The sequence below is a fragment of the Bombyx mori genome, chromosome 16 (assembly GCF_030269925.1).
Source record: "Bombyx mori chromosome 16, ASM3026992v2".
Taxonomy (NCBI): domain Eukaryota; kingdom Metazoa; phylum Arthropoda; class Insecta; order Lepidoptera; family Bombycidae; genus Bombyx; species Bombyx mori.
Window position 1 is genome coordinate 4,382,547 of NC_085122.1, and position 25,444 is coordinate 4,407,990.

At 37.5% G+C, this 25,444-nt stretch overlaps 1 protein-coding gene across 1 annotated transcript; it reads right to left on the minus strand.

Moving 5' to 3' along the window:
- Positions 1-3,762: 3,762 nt before the first annotated feature.
- Positions 3,763-24,758, minus strand: LOC101742743 (uncharacterized). Its single transcript, XM_004928871.4, has 6 exons — positions 24,666-24,758; positions 10,161-10,397; positions 9,636-9,773; positions 8,418-8,541; positions 6,661-6,889; positions 3,763-4,116 (listed from the first exon to the last, which is right to left on the minus strand). Exons 2-6 carry the CDS (start codon positions 10,394-10,396, stop codon positions 3,845-3,847), a joined length of 999 nt encoding a protein of 332 aa, XP_004928928.1. The 5' UTR covers position 10,397; positions 24,666-24,758; the 3' UTR covers positions 3,763-3,844.
- Between the last annotated feature and the right edge of the window lie 686 nt (positions 24,759-25,444).

Consider the following 25,444-nt stretch of genomic DNA (forward strand, 5'->3'; position numbering starts at 1 on the left):
GGGCGCCCTTCCCCCCTAGAGCGGAGGTCGCTACGCCACCGGTAATCGGCAGCGAGCGCCTCCGCCTCCAGGTCCCAGGGTGGCGCCCCGGCGAGCAAGCACGCCGCCTCGAAGGAGACGGTGCGGTATCCTCGGATCGCCCTGACCGCGATCGCGCGCTGCGGACGTCGCAGCGCGGCGACGTTCTGGCGGGTCAGGGCGTGGCACCATACGGGCGCGCCGTATAGTGCCATCGACCGCACCACCCCGGCTTTTGACTACCTATCGTGGCGTATTTTTTTAAATTTATTTGATTATAGTGATTTTAGATACTACAACTGGCGCGACCTAATTGAAAAGGCGTGGGACGTACTGTTTCACTATGGAGTTCCTTGATGAATGTATGTTACTATTTCTATATTTTCTATTTCTATTAATATTTTGTATTTCTGCCTTGAGGCAGTAATGCGTTTTGGTTTGAAGAGTGGGGCAGCCATTGTAACTATATTGAGACCTTAGAACTCATATCTCAGGGTGGGTGGCGCATTTACGTTGTAGATGTCTATGAGCTCCAGTAACCACTTAATACCAGGTGGGCTGTTAGCTCGTCCACCCATGTAAGCAATAAAAAAAAAGACGTGTGGCACTCGGAGACTGCCGCGGTAAAGCTATTACCCACGGTGCTACCCACGAAATTATATCACATATTTTGATAGTACATAAATCGGTGTTTAGACTACTTACTTTAAACACTACACAAGGGCAACGTGTGAATGTGTTGAACGCGAGCTACATAGTGTAGTCGTAGTGAGGGGTGGAAGGTTTTTTTCGTTACGGAATTTCATGATTCCGCTCAAGGCCCGCGATAAAATCTATGCCATAGCTTAAAAAGTAGAAACTGTATGCGTACTAGAAGGTCTAAGCTCCAGGATATAAGAACACGGAGTATCCGACCTTCTCTTAAAATCACTAAGAGTGCTTAAAATTGTTTGCTTCAAACATTTTTGGGTCAGACAGAAAAGGCATCGAGACGAGAGACGAGCTGAATTGTTTTTAGGTCATTAATTTCAGCAATTGATTTAGAGTTAAATACAACAGTAGGGTATGTATGTTTTGTATGCTTGTATGAACAGAAATTTCTATCTGCTATCTACCTATGTTACTGCCTATTCCGCTACAAATCAACTCAAACATCAAATAGCTTGTGATGAAACTTATTTGTTACTGTTAAAGTTTATTTTTATTTTTTTATTGCTTTTATGGATGGACGATCTCACAACCTGGTGTTAAGTGGTTACTGGAGCCCATAGCCATCTACAACGTAAATGCGCCACCCACCTTGAGACATAAGTTCTAAGGTCTCACGTATAGTTACAACGTCTGCCCCACCCTTCAAACCGAAACGCATTACTGCTTCACGGCAGAAATAAGCAGGGTGGTGGTACCTACCCGCGCGGATTCTCAAGAGGTCCTACCACCAGTAAAGATAGCCGATAGTCGAATACTAAAACGACGTAAATCGCTATTTCGATTTAAAAGAAACACAACGTGTATGTTGCTTCGAGAACATGGATTATGCGAATGATTTGTAATTGTGATTTCTCATTTTGTAACATAACGTACAATTCGGAAAATCATTCACAGAAATAAATTTATTCATTGATAATTTTTTGTTCTAACAATATAACTACACCCTGTATATACATATGTGCCCTGTGACCACTGTAGCAGAAGTTTTTTTACGGCGTGTACAGTAAAAAGTTTTAAAATCAAAATTAATCCTTTCTCAAAAAAAGTGTTTTCTCAAATTTAAATTAGATTTAATTTCAAATAAAAAGCATACTGTTATTCATAAATTTATTAGAATTTTTATTACGTAGGTACTTAGTAAAAGAAATATGAACATTTAAAAAAATTAAACACTACGTCGAGAAACGTATGATAATGAGTATTACGTTTTAACTTCTTATTTTAATTAACTGTGACACTTATAAAAAACATCGATTTTGAGGCGATTTTGACATTGATAAAGCGAAATATGTAATTGATTTAAAACAAAATATAGAATTGATTTGACTTTTTGTCTATACTTACTATAATATTATAAAGAGGAAAGATTTGTTTGTTTGTTTGTTTGTTTCGAATAGGCTCCGAAACTACTGGACCGATTTGAAAAATTATTTTTCCATTAGAAGCCGACATTGTCCCTGATGAACATAGGCTACTTTTTTTAAATATTTTTTTATTTTATTTTTTTGGTTTCATGTGTGTTTTAATGTTTCCGAAGCGAAGCGAGGGCGGGTCGCTAGTTAATAATAAAATACCATGTAAAATTAAAAAATAATAATAATAATATAGAAGATAATAAATTAACGTCATATTTAAACTGTCTTTGCTTATGAAGGCTTTTAGATTCGTTCATATTATATTTTTTCTTTATTTTTTTTTTATTGCTTAGATGGGTGGACGAGCTCACAGCCCACCTGGTGTTAAGTGGTTACTGGAGCCCATAGACATCCACAACGTAAATGCGCCACCCACCTTGAGATACAAGTTCTAAGGTCTCAAGTATAGTTACAACGGCTGCCCCACCCTTCAAACCGAAACGCATTACTGCTTCACGGCAGAAATAGGCAGGGTAATTATCATTATTGCATAGTTATTAATACATTCTGGTATGGTATTAAAAAGTATTATATTTTATTGCAATTTCATATTATGTGTAAAATTTGTTGTACATTTTTCAATAAAGTCCCATAGATACAACAGAGTTTCTTGCCGGATTCAGTTTGTCGCATTTCCGATCCGGTGATAGATTCAGCGAAGCACTGCTCTTGCTAGGGTTCGTGTTAGCAAGTCCTAGGTTGAGCCCCGTGAGCTCACCTACCAAGCCGTGCGTAGTTGGAACAGCTATTTAGGCTACCAAATTTTAGGTTAGGAAGGGAAAAAAATCAATAAAGTTTAAAGCAGTAAACTGATTATTTTAATTTATAATTCAAATTTTATATTAGTATTTATATCCAAGCCTAGCCTATCACCACCACTGACTGACTACAGCGGTCAAAGTAACGATTGAGGGGTGGGTGTGAAGAATCTTCCGGAACGATCGTCTGCCATTAAATTTGAATCTAAACTCAATTTCTTCAGTAAACCATTTCCAAACATGTCTTTCCCAAAGCTGTCAAACCCAATTAACATTTCTGTATAGTCGATCGTATTACCGAAGCGGGTGCGAAAAACAAACCGTTACTAGGTATAAGCTAATCTGTTCGTTTTAAATCGCTCAGCGAGTCGAACGGGCTTAAGCCAAGTATTTGGGTGACTCGTATAGTCCTGAAGATGCATCAACCAAGCTGCTCAAATATCGCATCGGTTACCTAAGCTACATAACCAATATAGAGAGGATCGTGTACCGGCAAGACCTTTTTTTCCTACCTATGCTGATATCCTTGAGAGGCTGTATCAGCGTTACCCTAGCGGGTAGATGAGCTCTCGGGGCTCAAAATGGAAATGTTGTTAACACTGGCCCTAACAAGAGTAGTGCTTCGCCGAATCTACCACCGGATCGGAAACGCGACCCACCGAGAATATCCGGCGAGAAACTCAACGGGCTGGGGCAAGTCCAGTGTAAGGCACTCTCTATCGACTGTCAGGTAGGAATGCAGAAGGCGGACCATTCAGCCTTACGCACTATGAATCAACCTTATCCCTCAGTGCCGGGATACGAGCTGATAACGATGAAAGGCTCTTTATACATGTCAATTTCAAAGTAACACTGTTAAATCAATTTTAGAATTAAATCATCTTTATTTTATAAATCTTATCGTATAAAAGCGAACAATATTTAATACAATTTACAAACTAATCACGATTTACTCTTCCCTGGCCTGTCCGTTTTTGCTTTTAGCGTTCTGTACGCCCCGTGAAGTCCTTCGTCTAAATCGTCGCGCTGGTTCAACGACCTGCAGGAGTGGGTTCTGGTGATCATGTCGTATGAACCGATGTTACTCCTCAACGTTCTCATGGCGCTACGTTGGCGGCGCGTCCGTAGTTCCGGCCTCAATTCGGTATCGTAAAATTTTCTTTCTTCCGTTTCCAGCCATTTCGAATTGGTTAGCAACTTTTTTGTCCATTGATCTGTAAGTTGTTTTTAATTGTTTATCCAAAACTGTAATTTCAATTGTAAATGTTGTCAGGTTTAAAAATGCTTCAGTGCTACGGAAATATGAAGTAATATAAAAAAAAAATTTTTTTTTTGTTGGTTTTGTAGATATGGTTATTTTACTATTGTATTTGATTGATTTGGTTAAATTAATGTCTATTGTTTATGACTTTTATTAGATGTTCAGTGGAGTGAATTTTTATTTCAAGCGTTTGTTTTTTTTTTCATATTTTTACATTCCTCGAGCATAAATTGTATTGTTATGAATGCTGTGTTTTCCTTTAATTGAGGTAGTACGAATCATCCACCCTAAGGATCTTAAGTGTCGAGTTTATATACAGGGTGTGTAATTTCTGAAACCGGATTCTTTGTTTCATTTATCATATACTGTATGTCGGCGCAAATATGACTATTTACCTACTGATCATCAACTAATTACTCTGTGATAAGAAATTGATGTTAAACAGTCCCTTTTATTGTAATTTCAATACTTTAAAATCTTGTAAACACGCTCACGTGTTTAATACTTGTAAACACGCTGACGTGTACGAAGTCCTATAAATACGGCCGTGCTGTCTAGCGTTTAGTCATTCGTGTCCGAGCCGTAGTACAGTACGGATCTCTCTGTAACGTTGTTATGCTTCTCGTGCAATATACGCAGTTCTCGTGAAGTTTTGTTTTGGAAGCCCAAACATGAGTCATCATCGAGAACTTAATGACCGTGACGTCAACAATGCTGACGTCACACTTTTTAAAAACATTCCTTCAGCGTTTCTCCTCCGTCATCAGAAGTGGGATCACATGCCGCCTCCGCTCAGCAAGAACCTGGAGACCATTTAACCATATCGGCGGAAGAAGACTACCCTCCAGCAACAGCCGATGAGCCTATACATCTACTTCACAAATCAGCATGGTCGAGCAACAAAATCAACACTCAAAGATAAGTTTTTATTTTTGATTACTAAAATTCCACCACATAAGTACCACAGTGTACGCCCACTACATAAGTACCACAGTGTACGCCCACTACATAAGTACCACAGTGTACGCCCACTACATAAGTACCACAGTGTACGCCCACTACATAAGTACCACAGTGTACGCCACAACATCACACTACACAACATCCTTATCCGAACACCTTAAATAAATCTACGAGAACCGCCGAGAACTCTACGAGAACCGCCGAGAACTCTACGAGAACCGCCGAGAACCCTACGATACCCTCCGAGAACCCTACGATACCCTCCGAGAACCCTACGATACCCTCCGAGAACCCTACAATCAAATCGCATTAATAAGTCTCAAACCTTCATAGTTACAAGTAACGCAAGTATAACAGATGCGCTACTCAGAGAAACTTTTTATTCCTACAGGTCAATGAGAATCAAAGAAAAACCTACGAGAATCAACGAGGCCGGTGCAGAGCACGCACCGCCTGTCAGTATGGCCGTGTCGGCGCAAATATGACTATTTACCTACTGATCATCAACTAATTACTCTGTGATAAGAAATTGATGTTAAACAGTCCCTTTTATTGTAATTTCAATACTTTAAAATCTTGTAAACACGCTCACGTGTTTAATACTTGTAAACACGCTGACGTGTACGAAGTCCTATAAATACGGCCGTGCTGTCTAGCGTTTAGTCATTCGTGTCCGAGCCGTAGTACAGTACGGATCTCTCTGTAACGTTGTTATGCTTCTCGTGCAATATACGCAGTTCTCGTGAAGTTTTGTTTTGGAAGCCCAAACATGAGTCATCATCGAGAACTTTATGACCGTGACGTCAACAATGCTGACGTCACACTTTTTAAAAACATTCCTTCAGCGTTTCTCCTCCGTCATGTATATAATGACTCTTGGCACGATATCACAAAATAGTGGCTCAACAAAAAAAATCCATTTCAAAAGACGCAGCGAAAACTACTATTTTGAGTACTGATTCATTGTAATTTACCTTCGATTCTTAAGTGTGAAAGCTCAAATTTCCACCAAATTACTACTATCGTATCTCGAGACTATAACTAAATTAGATATGAGCAATAAATGCTGATAGTAGGACCTCTTGTGAGTCCACGCGGGTAGGTACCACCACCCTACCTATTTCTGCCGTGAAGCAGTAATGCGTTTCGGTTTGAAGGATGGGATAACCGTTGTAACTATACTGAGATCTTAGATCATATCTCAAGGTGGGTGGCGCATTTACGTTGTAAATGTCCATGGGCTCCAGTAACCATTTAACACCAGGTGTTCGGAACCGCAGTAAAAAGTTTAGTTGCAAAGCAACAACTGTCATTTATATTTTTAAAATTTTTTTATTTTGTTTCAAAAGTTGTCACTAATAAACTGTCAGCCACGAAAGTTGCATCATAATTTTATTTTATTGTAAAATCTTCCTCCTCACAAACCCAAAGTATATCTAAATAAGAAACTGTCTGCTACACCAGGTGGGCTGTGAGCTCGTCCAACCATCAGAGCAATAACAAAAAAATAACAACAGTAGAACAGTGAAATTACCGTTCAGATCTTTTATAGAGCCAGCTTTCCCGCCGTACTCGTAAGGCAATCCGTCTGTAGGGAAATAATCGATGCCCATGGCTTGATTTATTTCTTCCGTATTCGTGTGGATAGTCACGACTTTACGCCTCCACGGATACAGTCCGATATGCAGCAGCAGTAAGGAGACGGTCTTGAGCCGTTGCGTGTTAATTACGTGAACTTCTGCGAATCGAAGCGGGTAAGCAGACTGAAAAGAAAACATTCAAATTGACAATCGTGGTGGAGTAAGAATTGAATTTGTTATTAACTGTGCAGCATCATAGTGTATCTGAGAAAGTATCACAGGATTTATAAGTACACTAGCCGTACCTCGCCCGCTTCGCTGGGCATTTAAAATTAACATTTATTATTAGGGAGTCCAACACTCATATAAATATTAGCCTATCCATTAAGTACATGTATTTTCTACACGGATACCAAGTTTCAAGTCAATCGGATGTATGGTTCAGTAGTTATAACAGAACATCCGTAGAAACCACTGTAGATTTATATATTAGTACCTATATATAAGTCGTCGTGCCCTAAAGGATAAGACGTCCGGTGCATTCGTGTTGAAGCGATGCAACGGTGTTCGAATCCCGCAGGCGGGTACCAATTTTTCTAATGAAATACGTACTCAACAAATGTTCATGATTGACTTCCACGGTGAAGGAATAACATCGTGTAATAAAAATCAAACCCGCAAAATTATAATTTGCGTAATTACTGGTGGTAGGACCTCTTGTGAGTCCGCGCGGATAGGTACGACCGCCCTGCCTATTTTCTGCCGTGAAGCAGTAATGCGTATCGGTTTGAAGGGTGGGGCAGCCGTTGTAACTATACTGAGACCTTAGAACTTGTATCTCAAGGTGGGTGGCGCGTCTACGTTGTAGATGTCTATGGGCTCCAGTAACCACTTAACACCAGGCTGTGAGCTCGTCCACCAATCTAAGAAAAAGAAAAAAGTATAAATTTGTTACTGTTTATTTACTATGTGGAATTAGCAGAAATTCTGACGTACGGAACTGGAGTAAATTGGACCCAGATTGAATCGAGAATACGACGAAATTATACTAAAATGTTGGCAAAAGTAATAATATATCGTCGTTGCAAATTTAAAATATCCTATGTAACATATTGGGCCAAAAAGCTTAATGTTTCGCGACAGAAATAGACCAGAATAGTACCAACCCTTGCAGGCTCATAAGACGCCACGTGGGCCTAATTTCTATAACACGATGTTATTCCTTCACCGCGGAAGTCTTAGAAGAAGATTCGTGAACATTTGTCAAGTATGTATTTAATTAGAAAAATTTTTGACCGCTTGCGGGATCCGAACACCGGCACATGCGCATCGCTCGATACGAATGCACAGGGCGTCTTATCCTTCAGGCCACGACGACTTAAATAATATAATAGGCTACACGGTAGGGTTGCCATGTGTACTTACGTTGTTTATTAAACCGAATTTATGTGCTATCTATCTACTAATTAACTATTAAGCTGTGAACATCAGCCTTATTTTATGGTAACAAAACATTCACCATAAAACAATTAGCAATCGCGTTGTGTGAAGCTAAATAGTAAAACATAAAGGAAGTCGCAAAATAAAATGCCAAAGCGGTTATCCTTCTGGCGAACATTAAAGTTTCTTAACAACCTGAAGAATGGCGGGCAATAAATATTTTATTGTTCTCTTAAAAACAATCGTAAAATTTAACGTTTACCGTACGTACCTTCATGCACCAGACGAAGTCCTTCCAGTACGTTCCTCTGAAATGATTTTTAATGTGCGAAGGTTGAAGGTCGCTCACGTCTATGAAAACTACTTCTTCACCAGGAGTCGGATCTTCTCGGAGCCTGAAGAATACCAACGAAACATTTTAAGGCTTAAAGCTTAAAGGCTTAAATTGATAATCTTTTGGCAAATTAATTTAATTACTTTGTACATTGGCTAACCTTCAGCCTCTTTGTCTAAGCTTATATATTAGGTAAGTCTGTTATGTAAATGTAAGCACGAGGCTATACCATAAAAGAGTTTTCAAGTATCGTCGTGTATCGTCGCTGTCAAATCAATACCTGCTATGTGCAAAAGCTCTATTTTGAATTAACGAGTAAAAACATTTTCGTATAAAATTTTATATGAAGGTGAATTTTTAAGAACTATATCAAATGAAAGCTATAGATAAATATTAAAGCTATAGATAGACACATAACATTTTTTTTATACGGTAGATAGGGCTGCGAACTATACGAAAAGGTCAAAAAGTAAAAATCTCAAAAAGTGCACATAGGAGATTTTGGTTTTTTTATTGTTTAACTGTGCTCATATTGCCTTTGACTTCCACGGTGAAGGAATAGCATCGTGTAATAGAAATCAAACCCGCTAAATTATAATTTGCCTAATTATTGGTGGTAGAACGTCTTGTGAGTCCGCGCGGGTAGGTTCCACCGTCCTGCCTATTTCTGCCGTGAAGCAGTAATGCAGTTTGAAGGGTGGAGCAGCCGTTGTACTGTTAGAACTGAGACCTTACAACGCATGTCTCGATATGGGTGGCGGCATTTACGTTGTAGACGTCTATGGGCTCCGGTAATCGGGTATATCGAGCATAATCTTTTAGAATAAATCCTATTTAATATAAACAGAAAATACTTGGTTAGCTGTTACTCTCTCATCTATTACGAACAGTAGAATTTCAGGTTTACAAGTCCGTACTTGTTCTACATGAGGATTATATTATTTGTTCATCGTTTATATTCACTTATTGCATACAAAACAATTTTTTGATCCGATATGTATATTTTAAAGTAATCCGGCTCGAAAAGTAGAAGGATAACGAATATTTTAGTAGAGTTGGAGCTTCAATCTCATGTTCCAAGATTCGCAACCAATTTTATCATAGTGCTTATGTGGTGTTGTTTGGTCATGTATACAATATAGGTGGATTCTGTACCTGATGTCTAAAATCATAAGCCATCGCGACAGCAGGGCTTTTGCCGAAAGTGGTCTGTCCAATGCCGTTGGGGCCGGTAGCCTGACCAGCGTCATGCGACGACCACCCACGCTTCTTGCGCGTAACGGGATTATGTATCTGTAATTCAGAAGAGACATAAATCAATACAGTAAACTGATTGGAAGTCACTTGGTGTTTTCATACTATTCAATTGACGCTTTTCCGCAATGCAATGCAAGGCATTCTTTCCATCGATAGCTATGAGGAATGCTCAGGCCCACCTTTAAACATGAGATCGAAATGCATCACGCTTGTCCCTTCAAATTGGAAAGTATCTGCTTGGCAGTAGATAAAGGCAGGATGGCGGATACCCGTTCTTGCTTATGATAAGCCCTACCACTGTTTCGATCTCATATCCTGAGGTGAATGACAGAATTTACGTTATGCTATAATGGCCAGTCAATTCCAAAAGATAGGTTATATAGGCTATCGACAACCAGTCTTTAAGATATTAGTTAAACTTACGCATCCTGACAGCTAGACAGAATATCCTCGTCATCAGGACGTCGCTTATGCCAAAGCTCTGTCATTCCGCCCGGTCCCCTAGCCTTGTAGTATCTCCTGGCTCTCTTGCTTGCTTCTGCTTCATCTCCGTCACAAGTGATCGGGAAGAGGCGTAATACTTGGAGCTCGCTTACTGTGGCTTCTCTGGACAGGTTATCGCGGGCCCATCGTTCAGCAAACGACGCTGCCGGAGACATCCTGAAAATAAAATGCGATTCATTTATTTAAGGAAATGTTTTTCGCTGTAGCTCCACTTCCTCAATCGGTATACCTGAGGACCGCGCTGCTTTTACTTGCAGCAATTGCGTTTTACAGTTTCTCGATTGTTCCTCGCCACCTTTTTTTTTCTTTTCTACCTATGCTGATAGCCTTGAGAGGCTATATCAGCGTCGCCTTAACTAGTAGGTGAGCTCACGGTGCTCAAACCTAATGACGTTGCTAACACGAACCCTAGCAAGAGTCGTGCTTCGCAGAATCGACCGCCGGATCGGAAACGCGACCCACTGAGAAGATCCGGCGAGAAACTCAGTAGGCTGTGTCTGAGGGTTAATTTGCTCGTCGAGCCCTTCGTCACAAGCGACGGATTCGACGAGAAGGATGACTGGTGCTTGAGGTACCTAGAAGCACCGTTAGTGGATCGGGAGGATCCGTAACGACGTGTTTGGGCGACGTCGGCTGCTTTCCATTCTGTCCGCAGGATTGGGAATGTTCTCGCCACCAGTTTCAGCCACTTGCCAGATAATAAGCTATAGACTTATATCTAACCGACTCGATACCTGATCCGCCTATTGCTGGGTGAAGGTTCCCTTGGCCTGCAACCCTCAATCCGCCGATCCTATCGCTCGAGACCGACAGAAAATTTACGCGCACTGTGTTTTACTGGTGAATATATCCAATAATTCTGTCTTATAGGCTATAAATGAGATTCCAAAAACGGTATTTAAATTTTTCGAAATATTAATAACCAATCGATGACTAATTGTATCGAGCCCCAAACTAGGAGGATAGTAATGATTCCTTGCGAATGTATGTCGTATTCTGTGCAAAGGTACAACTAAATATATAAAATATGAATGGACATGGTGGAATTCACTTTGTGTTTCTGATGAGTACCGGTAATTACTCAATAGCAGATGGGCCCTGAAATTATTTTCCTACCCAGTAAATTAAAAAAGAAGCAAACGCACATATCTGTTGAGTCACCGACAATTTGAATCTACGCACTGCATTCATCACATCGTAATCGAAGCATTAGAGAGAGATACAGATACGCATATAATATCAGATACGCATGGGCGCTTAATCTATATATTATGATGAAAGTTGATGTGTGTAACTATCTTCCTTATAGACTCCAAAACGGCGACGGTTTCGATGTAGTTGATCAGAAAATCTTAAGATTGGTCTAGAAGATTTTTTTATTTTTTATTGCTTAAATGGGTGGACGAGCTCACAGCCCACCTGATATAAAATGGTTACCTGAGCCCATAGACATCTACAACGTAAATGCCGCCACCCATCTTGAGATATGAGTTCTAAGGTCTCAGTATAGTTACAACGGTTGCCCCACCCGTCAAGCCATAACGCATTACTGCTTCACGGCAGAAATAGGCGGGGTGGTGGCACCTACCTACCCGTGCGGACTCACAAGTGATCCTACCACCAGTATTTACGCAAATTATAATTTTGCGGGTTTGACTTTTATTACACGATGTCATTCCTTCACCGTGGAAGTCAATCGTGAACATTTGTTATGTACGTATTTCATTAGAAAAATTGGTACCCGCCTGCGGGATTCGAACACCGGTGCATCGCAACAACGAATGCACCGGTCTTATCCTTTAGGCCACGACGACTTCAAAAACTTCGCTGTTGCAACTCTGAAGTAACAAAGGGATCGAGACGAATTATATTCTATTTAAATAATTGAATACTTAATGCGATTGGATCATTTTAATGGGCGGACACGTCACGCCGAACACGAAGTCGTGTTCCAAATCAAATTGAAATGAATCTTTTGTAAAACCAAATTACAAATTCAATGTCGGGTATTAGTCTGAATGCTGTGTTGATCACGTCTGAATTTATAAAATAAAGAATACTATAACTCTGAGTTCATGTAAAGGCTGGTTGCGTTTTGTTAATTTATTGAAACGTATTCTCTGTTCACATTGTCATGTCCATGGGATCACCGTTTATTATCAACTGTAGTGCATTTACTGAAAACGCACCTTTCTACTATGACTGTTATCTGTCGGTGATTTTGGTATTCGTAATAATTATCCAAGACTTGTATTCTGAGTACGCACGAATTGTTGTCGTAATTCCGACTATTTTGGCAATAAAGCAAATACACTTTAACTTGTAGGTAGTATAGTAAGTAGTAAAGGTAGGTAATAAAGTAGGTAGTAAGACCACTGCTTCAAAGCAACTGAAAGCTGGAAGACAGACGGTGTCTTTTTACGCAACGTCTTTTTTTTATTGCTTAGATTGATGGACGAGCTCACTGCCCACCTGGTGTTAAGTGGTTACTGGAGCCCATAGACATCTACAACGTAAATGCGCCGCCCACCTTGAGATATAAGTTCTCAGGTCTCAAGTATAATTACAATGGGTGCGTGGGTACAATGCGTTTCGGTTTGAAGGGGGGGCCCTTCAAACCGAAACGCATTACTGCTTCACGGCAGAAATAGGCGGGGCGGTGGTACCTACCCGTGCGGACTCACAAGAGGTCGTACCACCAGTAATTACGCAAATTATAATTTTGCGGGTTTGATTTTTATTACACGATGTTATTCCTTCACCGTGGTAGTCAATCGTGAACAATTGATAAGTACGTATTTCAGTAGAAAAATTGGTACCCGCCTGCGGGATTCGAACACCGGTGCATCGCTATATACGAATGCACCGGACGTCTTATCCTTTAGGCCACGATGACTTCAAAAAAATTGTTAATTACAGTTTTATACTGTCAGCTCAATATCATATCAATATGATACATTTTGTAGCTGTTGTATTATGGTTTTAGCTTGTACAAATTCTTTTTTTATTCGATAGCAGAGCATCATACGATTTACTCGATGGAAATTAGTCACCGTCATCCTAAGACATTGGCATCGCAATGCTACCGTTTGAAAGAAGACATTGCTTCAAGAATTTATAATATTCGCTAATATTATAAATATATTTTCTAAAATCCTTTATCCTTAATTGGTTGAGCATCATATTTTAGAAATTTGTGTGAGCGATTTTCTCGCCAAAACATAGCTTAAAAAGAAAATTTACATGAAAATAAAAGCTATTTCCTGGCACGTGTTTATGTGACTAAAACAACAGATTACGGTTTATACATCCCGTTGTGCAGATAACGGCAAAAACAAACAATCGAAGACATGATGTGAAACAAATCGGTTCAATGAACCCCTGATGCATTAAGAAGTAAATTGCTTTGTTACTTTGTCAATATATTTGCGGTTTTAATTTACGCTCAGATGATAAAGGCCAATTTAAGTCGAGTAAGAAATGGAAAAAGAAATTTTCATTTATCTTCTTTTGTATTGTTCGATAATGGCAATATTTTTTTCGAAATATTTGTTGGTGGAAAAAGAAAGGCTACCACCCACCACCCTGCCTATTTCATTCGCAGCCTCGCCTTTCAGTTTACGGTGGGATAGGCTATGACATGTCCTTCTTTAAAAGAGGCTTGAGGAGAGTATTAAGCGATAGGCAGCGGCTTGGCTCTGCCCCTGGCATTGCTGAAGTCCATGGGCGACGGTAACCACTCACCATCAGGTGGGCCGTATGCTCGTCTGCCTATAAGGGCAATAAAAAATAAATAAATAAAAAAGGCTTTAGACCATAAAATGGAGATTCGTAGACCTCGTTTTCATAATGTAATTCTAATTTTTCTTCAATTCCGTAATTCTAAAATACCTCAAGAATATCTATACTAATGTTATAAAGCTGAAGAGTTTGTTTGTTTGAACGCGCTAATCTCAGGAACTACTGGTCCATTTTGAAAAATTCTTTCAGTTTTAGATAGCTCGTTTATTGAGGAAGACTATAGGCTACATAACATCACGGTAAAACCAATACAAGTGGAGCACCAATAAAGAATGTTTTAAAATAGGAGTTTAAATAACTCCTTAACATCCTATAATACAATAATATTTTCACTTTCTACGTAAATATAGTGGGGGATAAAATGTAGCGTTATGCCAAAGTAACTATTCCACGCGGACGGAGTCGCGGACAAAAGCTAGTTATAAATAAAATAAAAAAGATATTCCGTCAATCTTGAGTTATTTAAATACCGCGTTCATTTCACTGATTTTAAAAAGTGCTGATGCTTTGAATTGTCATAATGATTTCTCGTATGACTGGTGGTAGAACCTCTTGTGAGTCCGCGCGGGTAGGTACCACCGCCCGGCCTATTTCTGCCGTGAAGCAGTAATGCGTTTCGGTTTGAAGGGTGGGGCAGCCGTTGTAACTATACTGAGACCTTAGAACTTATATCTCAAGGTGGGTGGCGCATTTACGTTGTAGATGTCTATGGGCTCCAGTAACCACTTAACACCAGGTGGGCTGTGAGCTCGTCCACACATCTAAGGAATACAAAAAAAAAAAAACTTATAGACACGTAATTTAGTTTTACGATGACAAAGGGATCTGCACAAAATCGTATTCGTAGCGGGCACCGAAATACAAACAGCGCCCGCAAATGAAAAGTAAACACAAGAAGATCTCTTGTTGATTTTGAAACGCTGTTAATTAAACGACTTGAGTCGGACCTCCAGGGACTTAAGGTGCCATTCTAGACTCCATAATAGACGGCAAGCTATATCTACAGACCACAAGGGATAAATAATTCATGTGAAACATGAAATGAACAGACAGACTCTAGAGTCTTAAGAGTCATAATAAATACTAGCTGTAGCCGTCCGCTTCGCTGGGAATTTAAAATTAACATTATTATTTCTCACCCCCTATAAAGATTCTCATCATTAACGCCCCCGCAACTGATGTGGGGAGTCCAACACTCATACAAATAATAGCCTATCTATTAAGTACCTACATGTATTTTCTACATGCATACCAAGTTTCAAGTCAATCGAATGCATGGTTCAGTAGTTATAACGGAACATTCGTAAAACCACTGTAGATTTATATATTAGTGTGGAATAATAAAAAACCGAGAACAAAACACGTGTACGCACGATCATTCGCTCCGAAATTAGGTTTATCTGTACTATAGGAATCAGAGGCTGACATACATACTCATATTTTCAAATATATACATATACAGATAATAGGCACCCAGGCAAAAGCAAAAAGACCTGTTGATCATACGAATGTTTGCTTGATGTGGGAATCGATGCCCACGACCGTCGGTGCAACGGTCAGGGACGCTAAGTACTGCACCACTGAGTCAGTCAGAGTTTAAGTAAATCAAGTAACACAAAGTTTGTTATAATAATCATTATCTTTATCTATATATATAAAAATGAATTGCTGTTCGTTAGTCTCGCTAAAACTCGAGAACGGCTGGACAGATTTGGCTAATTTTGGTCTTGAATGATTTGTGGAAGTCCAAAGAAAGTTTAAAAGGTAGATAAATATGAAAATGCTCGGAATTAAATAAAAATAACAATTTTGTTTTTTCTTTGATGTTCCCCCGTCGGAGGAATCCTTTTGTTTGTTTTAAGTTTATTTTATACAAAAGTTTAGGTCTTTTATTTATCGATTGTAGCTCTAAGAAGTCTGCCGGGTCAGCTAGTATTTGATAAAATCACATTTTTAATAAGCTGTTTTCTGGTCGGTCTACCGCGGTATATTACAACCTTACAAGGCTGGATTGTTTTTTATTTTTTTTTATTATTGAAAGATTACTAAGTTACTGGTGGCCCGGAGGCCTTTCCAGTTTCACCAGGACAAGTGGGCGAGCAAAGGCTCAGCCAAGAGGGGTGGGATTTGCTAACAACTGCCCGAGCGCCTCCGAAGGAAACCTAACAACAAAAGAAACAACAAACAACAAATTCTACATCTAGGCTGATTCATAAATCATTCAGGTACAGTCATTAAAGAAAGACTCGAAGACATTTTCAATAAGATACCTTTAAGTCAGCCAGACAATAATGTTAAAGAGCGTACTCTATCACGGAGTTCCCTTGACATTACGCGGTTCGTGGGATTCGATCCGTATGGTTTTGTAATATCTCATAAGGTCAAATTAGTGAACCAAAATAGCTATGTGATACGGATGTAGCAAAAATTGTTTTTTTTTTTGTTTCATTGTTTCAGATCACGGAGCATTACGTTTGTTAATGTATTTTAGATGTATATGTATGCATTAGTTTATTGTAAGCGAAATACTAGTAAAAGTGATGTTTTTATCAGTGGTCTGCTAAATTTTTTTTTGGTTAATTACTAAACAAAATTTAGATAATCTACGCCAGTGAAGCAACATTCGGTTTTAAAAGTGTGACTGTCTCAGTTGTAAAGTGTCAGTGTCAGTTTTTACTGGTGGTAGGACCTCTTGTGAGTCCGCGCCGGTGGGTACCACCACCCTGCCTATTTCTAACGTGAAGCAGTAACGCGTTTCGGTTTGAAGGGTGGGGCGGCCGTTGTAACTATACTTGAGACTTTAGAACTTATATCTCAAGGTGGGTGGCGCATTTACGTTGTGGATGTCTATGGGCTCCAGTAACCACTTAACACCAGGTGGGCTGTGAGCTCGTCCACCCATATAAGCAATAAAAAAAAAAAGAAACTTGTTCAACTCAACAATTCAATTATAACTTCGATCCCATGTCTCAAGGTAGGAAGGCTGCTTCTATAAGCACTCAACACCTTGAAGTCGTCATGGCTCAAAGAATAAGATACCCGGTGTAGTCATAACAAGCAACGCCACTGCGCCAGAGTTCAAATCCAGTGCTCAATCCAAGTACAAATTTTTACGTAAAAATCTATACCTATATTAATACGTGAAGCAAAAACGTTGTATCCCTTTTTACGAAAATTGCGCGGACGGAGGAGTATGAAAATTTCCACACTTATAGAGAATATAGAGAAGAAGTGCATAATGCTAATTTTTTTTTTTAAAAATGCATAAAATATACATTAAATCAATAAAGAAAACATTACACACACTACATACCATGTATTTGACGCACACACGCATATATACTATTTATTGTCAAACTTTTGTTCTTGACGTCTGTTGTCAAATTGAGAATAGATTAAATATTGTTTGTCTTTGTTAATATTTTTATAGTGTAGTCTTGGCGAAATTTGTGATTATAGAAGTATAAAATACAATCATAATAGTGTACAAACTTACAATTCTAATTAATTATAGTCGAATTTCGACTACTGCGGGACCTCTAGTACGTAGTTAACACATGTCCATGCAATGCTTGCACGACGAAAGAAAATATCAAATACCTACGCAAAAATTTAAAATTTCGTACTTATAAATATGGTCCGGTTAAAAATGCAGATTAGCCACTGTTAATAAAAAAGCGTGGCAAAAAATCCGGTTAGGCTCTGAGCTCATCTACCCATACAGAGCAGTAAAGAGACCTTAACACAAACGCAAAACATTTATTTACAATGATAGGTACAAACACTCTTGTTTAAGGAAGTTTAAATATCGTGATTTAAATCATAGGAAGTTGGCGGATGCAACCCTATCGATATGAAATTAAAACTATAGAAGATAGAATAGAATATTAATTTCAAATTCAAAATCGCTAGTCTTGTAGACCCCAAATACATACGATAAATTGAAATAAACTAAAGACAATGCTGTGTTTACAAATTCATAAAAAAAACTACAAAGGTCATTGACAAATTTACATCTATTAAATCACATTGCGGCTATTACGCCAATCAATCTTAGTTTGATCCGTTCTTAGTTAAGTTGGTAGGCGTTTAGGTAGGAGAACAAAGACTACAATCATGTGTCGTGTCAACGCTCTGCTAACCTTGGAAGCTGTTGAACAGATTTCGTAAAACGCTCCATACAAAAATGCTGTATATCCAATACCATTGGCCATTGAAACCCATTTATAATAATCATAATCATACTAACGCTTACTAGTACCTATTTCTACCATAGCCGATAGGTCGACAAGTAGGTATTACTTAAAATAAACAAAACAAAACAAAAAAAGTATAATAACGATAAGTGAATTTTACCCGTTATGCTTAGTGTTAAAGTTTTTGGCAAAAACCTGCCCATTTTACGGGTTTCAAAGTATTGCAAGCTAAGCACCTAGGTAAGTGTCTACTTGTGCTGTGATGCGTTCCGATATAAAGGGAGAGATGGCCACTAATTTAAGATTTTGATCTCACGTTACTAGGTGGTCACATTTATTTTAGCTTCGGTCACCACTAAACACCAAATGGTCCGTGAGCCCGTATACCTACGCACCAAATAAAGATACATAATCTCACGGCTCTTCTGATGTTAAGTAAAGACGTAAATTCAAAGCGGTGTGCTTCAGAACAGAAATAGGTGAGATGACGGCACTTACCCGTCAGTACCTAGCAGAGAGCACGTGTAGTAATTAATATGACACAAGACAAAGAAGATTTTCATAATCAACGCCTTTACAAACACGTTTTATCGGGATTCCCGTAATCCATGTTGACCGGCAAAGATTAATTCAATCTGCTGGATTATCTCATGAATTGTTGCGTAGGAATTTTTCGGAGATGTTTTATTGTTTTACTTGTTTTTTATTATCATCAGCTTATTCGTTTCACTTAGAGATAATCAAGCTCGATCATAGGCTGGTAGTGAAATATTTGACAAAAGATGAAAGCGCTTATCGGTGATGTCTAATTGATCCTCACCCTCATTAGCATCACCCTTTACAACTTGTACTGTACAATTGAGACTAGAACCCATGTGTCAAGGCGGGTGACGACTGTCAACAAGAAAAAAAAATGTGGTGGCATTTATGTTGTTGATATCTATGTACTTCGATTACCAGTTAACACCTGAGAGACAATTCACCTAACAAAACCATAAAAAAAAATTAAAAAAATCTGATCTAAAAAATTGCCAACAAAAGACCAATGTTTTTTTTTGTTTGTTACAGAAATGGCTTTGTTAAGTCTACAATCCACTTCGTGCTTTGTGTCGCAACGGCTGGCACATCCTTCCAAACGGAATGCATTACTAATGGTTATTGATCTTAAGACAACCGGTTTGAAAGTGGTTGACATTGTTTCTAAACTATATAAACCAATGCCAGAACTCTTACCTTTTTTTTTTTTTTTTCTGGCAAGCCAATGCCAGAACTCTTACCTTAAGGATTGTTTAGCTGTTCTGTTTATTTTTGTGTATGGCAAGGTAGACATTTACCAAGGTACCTATCCCCAAACAAATTTTATCTAAAATTAAATTTACAAATTAAGAAACTGATAATGATGAAATGATAATCCTGAATATAGCTTATATACCTTATAATCTAAGGACAACGGACAAAGAAATAAAGAATGCAAAGGCGAAAATGTTACAACAATGATTTAGCAAAAACATTCGTTCGTTGCTTAAAATTGGTGTGCATAAGGTTCAAATTGCCTTAACGAAGATGGCACTAGAAGAAAAAGATTAATATGTACTTTAAAAATAAAAAAAACATTTTATTTAACGATTCGTTCTATAAAACGCTAATCGCTTACAGCATAAACCAACGCGGAACTTCCCATATTATAATATTCAACTTAATGAAGGTTAAATTCAAATGATGCAAAAACACGTACAGCTTGATATCTGAGTGACTCGTATACGATTTATATACTATATTGAATCTAGATTTGAGGCGAAAGGTGAAAAAAAGTTTCGAAAATAGAATTCATTACAATATTTTTCGTTAACATTTAGTCTTATGCACTGTTATTTAAAAAAAATGAATATAAAGTTAAAGCAAAAGCCGATTTCAACCCGTTTCTTTCATGAAACAATAATTAATTCCAATTGAAAGACAAAGTATTGAAATTTGAACGTTATTTCAATATATGTAAAGACTGTAGTAGTAGGTGAATTAGAGTTGAATGTGATGGACAGTACTAGTATGAATTATTTTGTCTACCAATACCAAAAATAATTCAACAGATATGTAGATAAAATATGTCAGTACTGGTGGTAGGACCTCTTGTCAGTCCGCCACGGGTAAGTACCATCATCCCGCCTATTTCTGCCGTGAAGCTGTAATGCGTTTCGGTTTGAAGGGTGGGACAGCCGTTGTAACTGAGACCTCAGAACTCATATCTCAAGGTGGGTGTCGCATTTACGTTGTAGATGCTCCAGTAACCACTTAACACCAGGTAGGCTGTGAGCTCGTCCACCCTTCTAAGCAATATAAAAAAAAGTTAACATTTCATAGCATAGCGAATTATTTGGTTTTGCAACACTAATAAATTTAATAAAAATCGAATTCGCGAAACGATTATAAAGTCCAATCAAGACCAAGAGACACAGTTATTTTATCGCGCACTAAAACATTAACCTACATCAAACTAATATGTATTTAAATGCTATTTATCAATAGAGTTCAGTTCAAAAGTCAAGCTATTTAAATGCGGATTTAGAAAATTAATATCGCAAACTTAATAGCGTGTTCTAATATAACGTTAAAGATTTGTTAACAATATTGAAATGTGAATTGAATTCGAAGTTGTAAATCGTCCGACCGATTTATATTAATTCAAGCAATTAGAATTCTGGAAACAACGTTTTTTAACCTATCCAGAATTTTCAGGAATATTATGGAATTAATATCACAATGACGACTAATGTTAAAGTAAAGAATTTACTACGGTACAAAAACTTAATTTAAAAGTAGATTTATCTGTTCAAAACATCTCGAAATTCAGATTCTTTGAGCATTATGTTAAAATTAAATGTTTATAATAAAATAAAAAGTATTTACTCTCGTTTTCTTAAGATAGCTTACCGCGTAACTATGCGCCTGGTATTATCTATGCCTAAAGAAACCGAAAAGAATGTAGTGCATATGAAGAAACCTACACAGGTGGAGAGAGCGAGAGAGATAGAGAAAGCGAGAGAGAGAGAAAGAGAGCGGGAGAGAGAGAGAGCGAGAGAGAGAGAGAGAGCGAGAGGGAGATAGAGCGAGAGATAGCGAGAGAGAGATAGAGCGAGAGAGAGAGAGAGATAGAGCGAGAGAGAGAGAAAGCTGACGGTCCCATCTGTTTCCCTTTACTGGAGCAATGAAAGATTGTATAGAAACAGTAGTGTGCCCAATCTTTAAGTCTGAGGCTGTACTTTTGTGGGCAAGGAAGGCCGACTTGCCTTATTGCGTCGTTTCCTACATTTAAATTTATAAACAAGAATTGTTTCCAACGATGATAAATCAAATTGTGATTGTCGCATATTAAAGTATTGATTCATAAGCGTCTAGATGAAACAAGAAATAATCGCTTAGGAGATTAGAGAAATGCGCAATGCCTGCACCTTTTGTAAATAAGCTCGAGATCCTAAATAAGGATTTACGTGGTCGATTCGCTGACAGAAATATTTTTTATCTACCTTAATTAGCGTAACATAAAAACGAAAAAGATGAAATTACTTAATATTAACATAATTTTGTAAATAGACGGGAGAGAGAAAAAATTACAATTATTCACATACATTACAGTTAAAATTCATTTTTCATCAGTCTTTTCATTTCCTAAAATATTCGAAATTGAATTAATATGCGGAATCATTTGGTATCACCAGTATTTTTCTCATAAATACTGTCAAAAGAGCGTAGTTTAGTTTTAGATTTTTTTTCAGTTTACCTATGTTTTGACTACTATTAAAAAAATTCATACATAATTTTATCTTAATTTAAAAGACAGATAATGTAACTGTTAAAAAATAAAAAATAAATGTTGCAAAGATGATTAATATTAAAAATATCACAAATGTTAAACCTTTAAAACTCTCTCCTGTAAAATTTGTAAGTTTTGAGATTATACAGTTTTAACACGAGAAGACGATATATGATTCTTGTATACATACTTCCAAAACAGTAAATGGAAGCGAAACGCTTCACAAAATATTCACTTTTCCTACAGTGTAACCGCCTCGGGTACCATCAACGCTTTCTGAATAACAGATTTCTCTGAGGTTTTTCTTTCCTTTTACGACAAATCAACCCAAATGGCTGTCGGGCATGATTTAATTTTAACCGTACCTACAAAGACGAATGTAAAGCCCCAAGATAACACTGAACCCTGAGACTAACCGAATCATAAGGGTTGAAATTGTGCCCTGAATGCAAAATGAAACTATTTTAGTACATAGAGCTTACGTAAAAAAAACTGTACTTGTACTGGTGGTAGGACCTCTTGTGAGTCCGTACGGGTAGGTACCACCCTGCCTATTTCTGCCGTGAAGCAGTAATGCGTTTCGGTTTAAAGGGTGGGGCAGCCGTTGTAACAATACTGAGACCCTTAGAACTTATATCTCAAGGTATGTGGCGGCACTTACGCTGTAGATATCTATGGGCTCCAGTAACCACTTAACACCAGGTGGGCTGTGAGCTGGTCCACCCATTTAAGCAATAAAAAAAGGTAACAAAAAAATTATCGAAATTTGTTGGTATTACTTAATTCATTTAAAGCCAAGTTCCCAATAAGATATTCTTAGTTTTTTTTTTCAAAACAAGAATTAGCCGATATAAGTGAGGAGCTTTTGACAATGCAAGAAAAAAAACTTTCTCTACCTAATCTCTGGTAGACTAAGTAGAGTACGCTCGCTGGTAGGTGAGCTCACGGGTTCAAGCTAAGTAAATTTGGTAACACTGGCCCTACCAAGAGTAGTACTTCGTAGTACTTTACCACGGCATCGGAATCGCGATATACTGAAAAACCCAGCGAAAAACTCAGTGAGTTTCTAGAAAATGAGACAACACTGGTACCTATTCTTTTGAACTATTTTTATTTTTGTGTTTTTTTTTACGCACATTAATTGTCATGGTGAAACTGGAAAGGCCTCAGGGCCACCAGTAAGCCTTCGATCATAAAAAAAAAAAACTTTTAATTCGATTTCAAGACAGTATATTTTAAACTTTTTACTTGTTGATATACATATGATCTACTTCTATTTATCACTGCTCCCTTTTAAATTCAGTAACAGTGAAAAGGAGGTTTCTAGCGCTCATAAATATTACAACGTTAATGCCTTTGCCTATTTTAACTGGACGTACTGTCAAAATCTCAATATAATGGTTGTCCAATGTAAAAAATACATACAGAAGGTTTCTCCTATTTTTAAGTACCTATAGTTTTCTAAGCAAAACCATTGAATAATATTTCACTTAAAACTTGAAATTAGATTCATATTTTATTCATAAACATATGAAATAGTAGATAATTGTGTACACGATACAAGTATTCCCTTTCATCTCGTATTTTCACTCACCCACAGAGTATCTGTAGAAATTGTTTCACACGTGATTATTTAACAATTAACATGGTATATGCAGTTTTAGCGGTCATGTATGCCTGATGATCGACTAATTGGGTTAGCGTAGAATTTGATTGTGGAATTTTCAGGTTTTGTTTATAACTTCAATTTTTGTTGTTTTGGAGGCGACTTTAGTTTCAATACAAATTTTTAACAAGTATCTTTGATAAAATTTGTGTTATTGAATTTTAAAAAATAGGTTAATATCGATTGAAGACAAACTGTATATTGTTTTAAATCACTTGGTTAAATGACCCGCGAACCTAGTAAACACAACATTTTTTTTATCACATTATAACTATATAGTTAATTGGTATTTCATAAAATTACTTACGAGGGCTTAATCTCGCGTTTTCTTTTGTTTATTATTTCTTTTTATTATTTGCGACGTTTGAATATTTTACAATTTTTATGGTCATCACAGAAGGTGAGACTAAAAGATAAAAGTAATTTTAATAATGTTGACGCCTCACAAAACCCAGAAAATGTAAATCGTAGGGATAAGTAAGTCGTAGGCGACAAAGATAGATTTATGGACGTTATATTTTGAACACTGAATTACTTAGAAATTTGAGACGCGATAAAAATTACTGTCACATATTCTAAGCCAGGACTAATAAACAAAAAATAAATTAAACTGATCACTTCTATTAATTTGATGAAAGTTTTAAGCAGGTAATAATGTTTATTGTCTGAAAAAATAAAAGTGTATGGAACTTTAAGCGTGTTTTTTACACTAATCTTAGCCCACGTTTTCATACTAGAATACTTCAAGAATTCTATTACCGCAAAAAAAAATATTCGTGCATTTATTCGTCACACATTATGTTAAAATTTAATACCAAAAAAACAATGTTACAGATAAACTAAAACTTTTCAATTGGCTTCAGTCGTTTTTTATTAAATCTATAATAATTGATCAAAAACGAAGAATGAGAAAACAAAAAAATTCAAATTCGAAAACACATTATGCGACATACCTGTTGCTTATATTCACGTCCTTACGAATCTGCGTTTGAGCCGAACTGACTACGGTTTGAGATTTGAGTCAGCTGCGACGGCGTCGATCTGTCTTCCCGCTTGCGTCACCTTGACCCTACACGCAATACTGTAGCAGACCGTGTAATCAATAAACATTCGGGTTGTCTCTCAGGCATTGTTTTTTATTTTTGGAATGAAGTTCCTTATGGGACGATGCGAAGGGGTACCCTAACCGGGAAAAAACGTCCGATTTTTATTATTTATGTATAGTCTTAGTATGATGGCTATACAGTGTCTAATGTATAGTCTACGTGATGACGGTTATTATGATTTTAATAATTATAATAGAAAATTTATAAATAAATATATTTTTTTATTTTTTGTTTTTTTTTCTATTTTTAAGAGATTATTGAGTATAATTAAATTTTGTTTAAAATAACAATATTTAATTTCTCTGACATCAATTAATTATTTTTATTTTTATCAATAAAAAAACCATAATAAAAAATGTACACCCGAATAATAATTTTCTTTATACCTCGAATAGAACTTAAAATTAATATTTTATAATAAAGAACTTCGTTCTTATCCGGTGTCCCACGACACCACACATCTTTTTTTATTGCCCTTGTAGGCAGACGAGCATACGGCCCACCTGATGGTGAATGGTTACCGTTGCCCATGGACTTCAGCAATGCCAGGGGCAGAGCCAAGCCGCTGCCTACCGCTTAATACTATCCACAGGCCTGGTTTGAAGAAGGACATGTCGTAGCGCTCG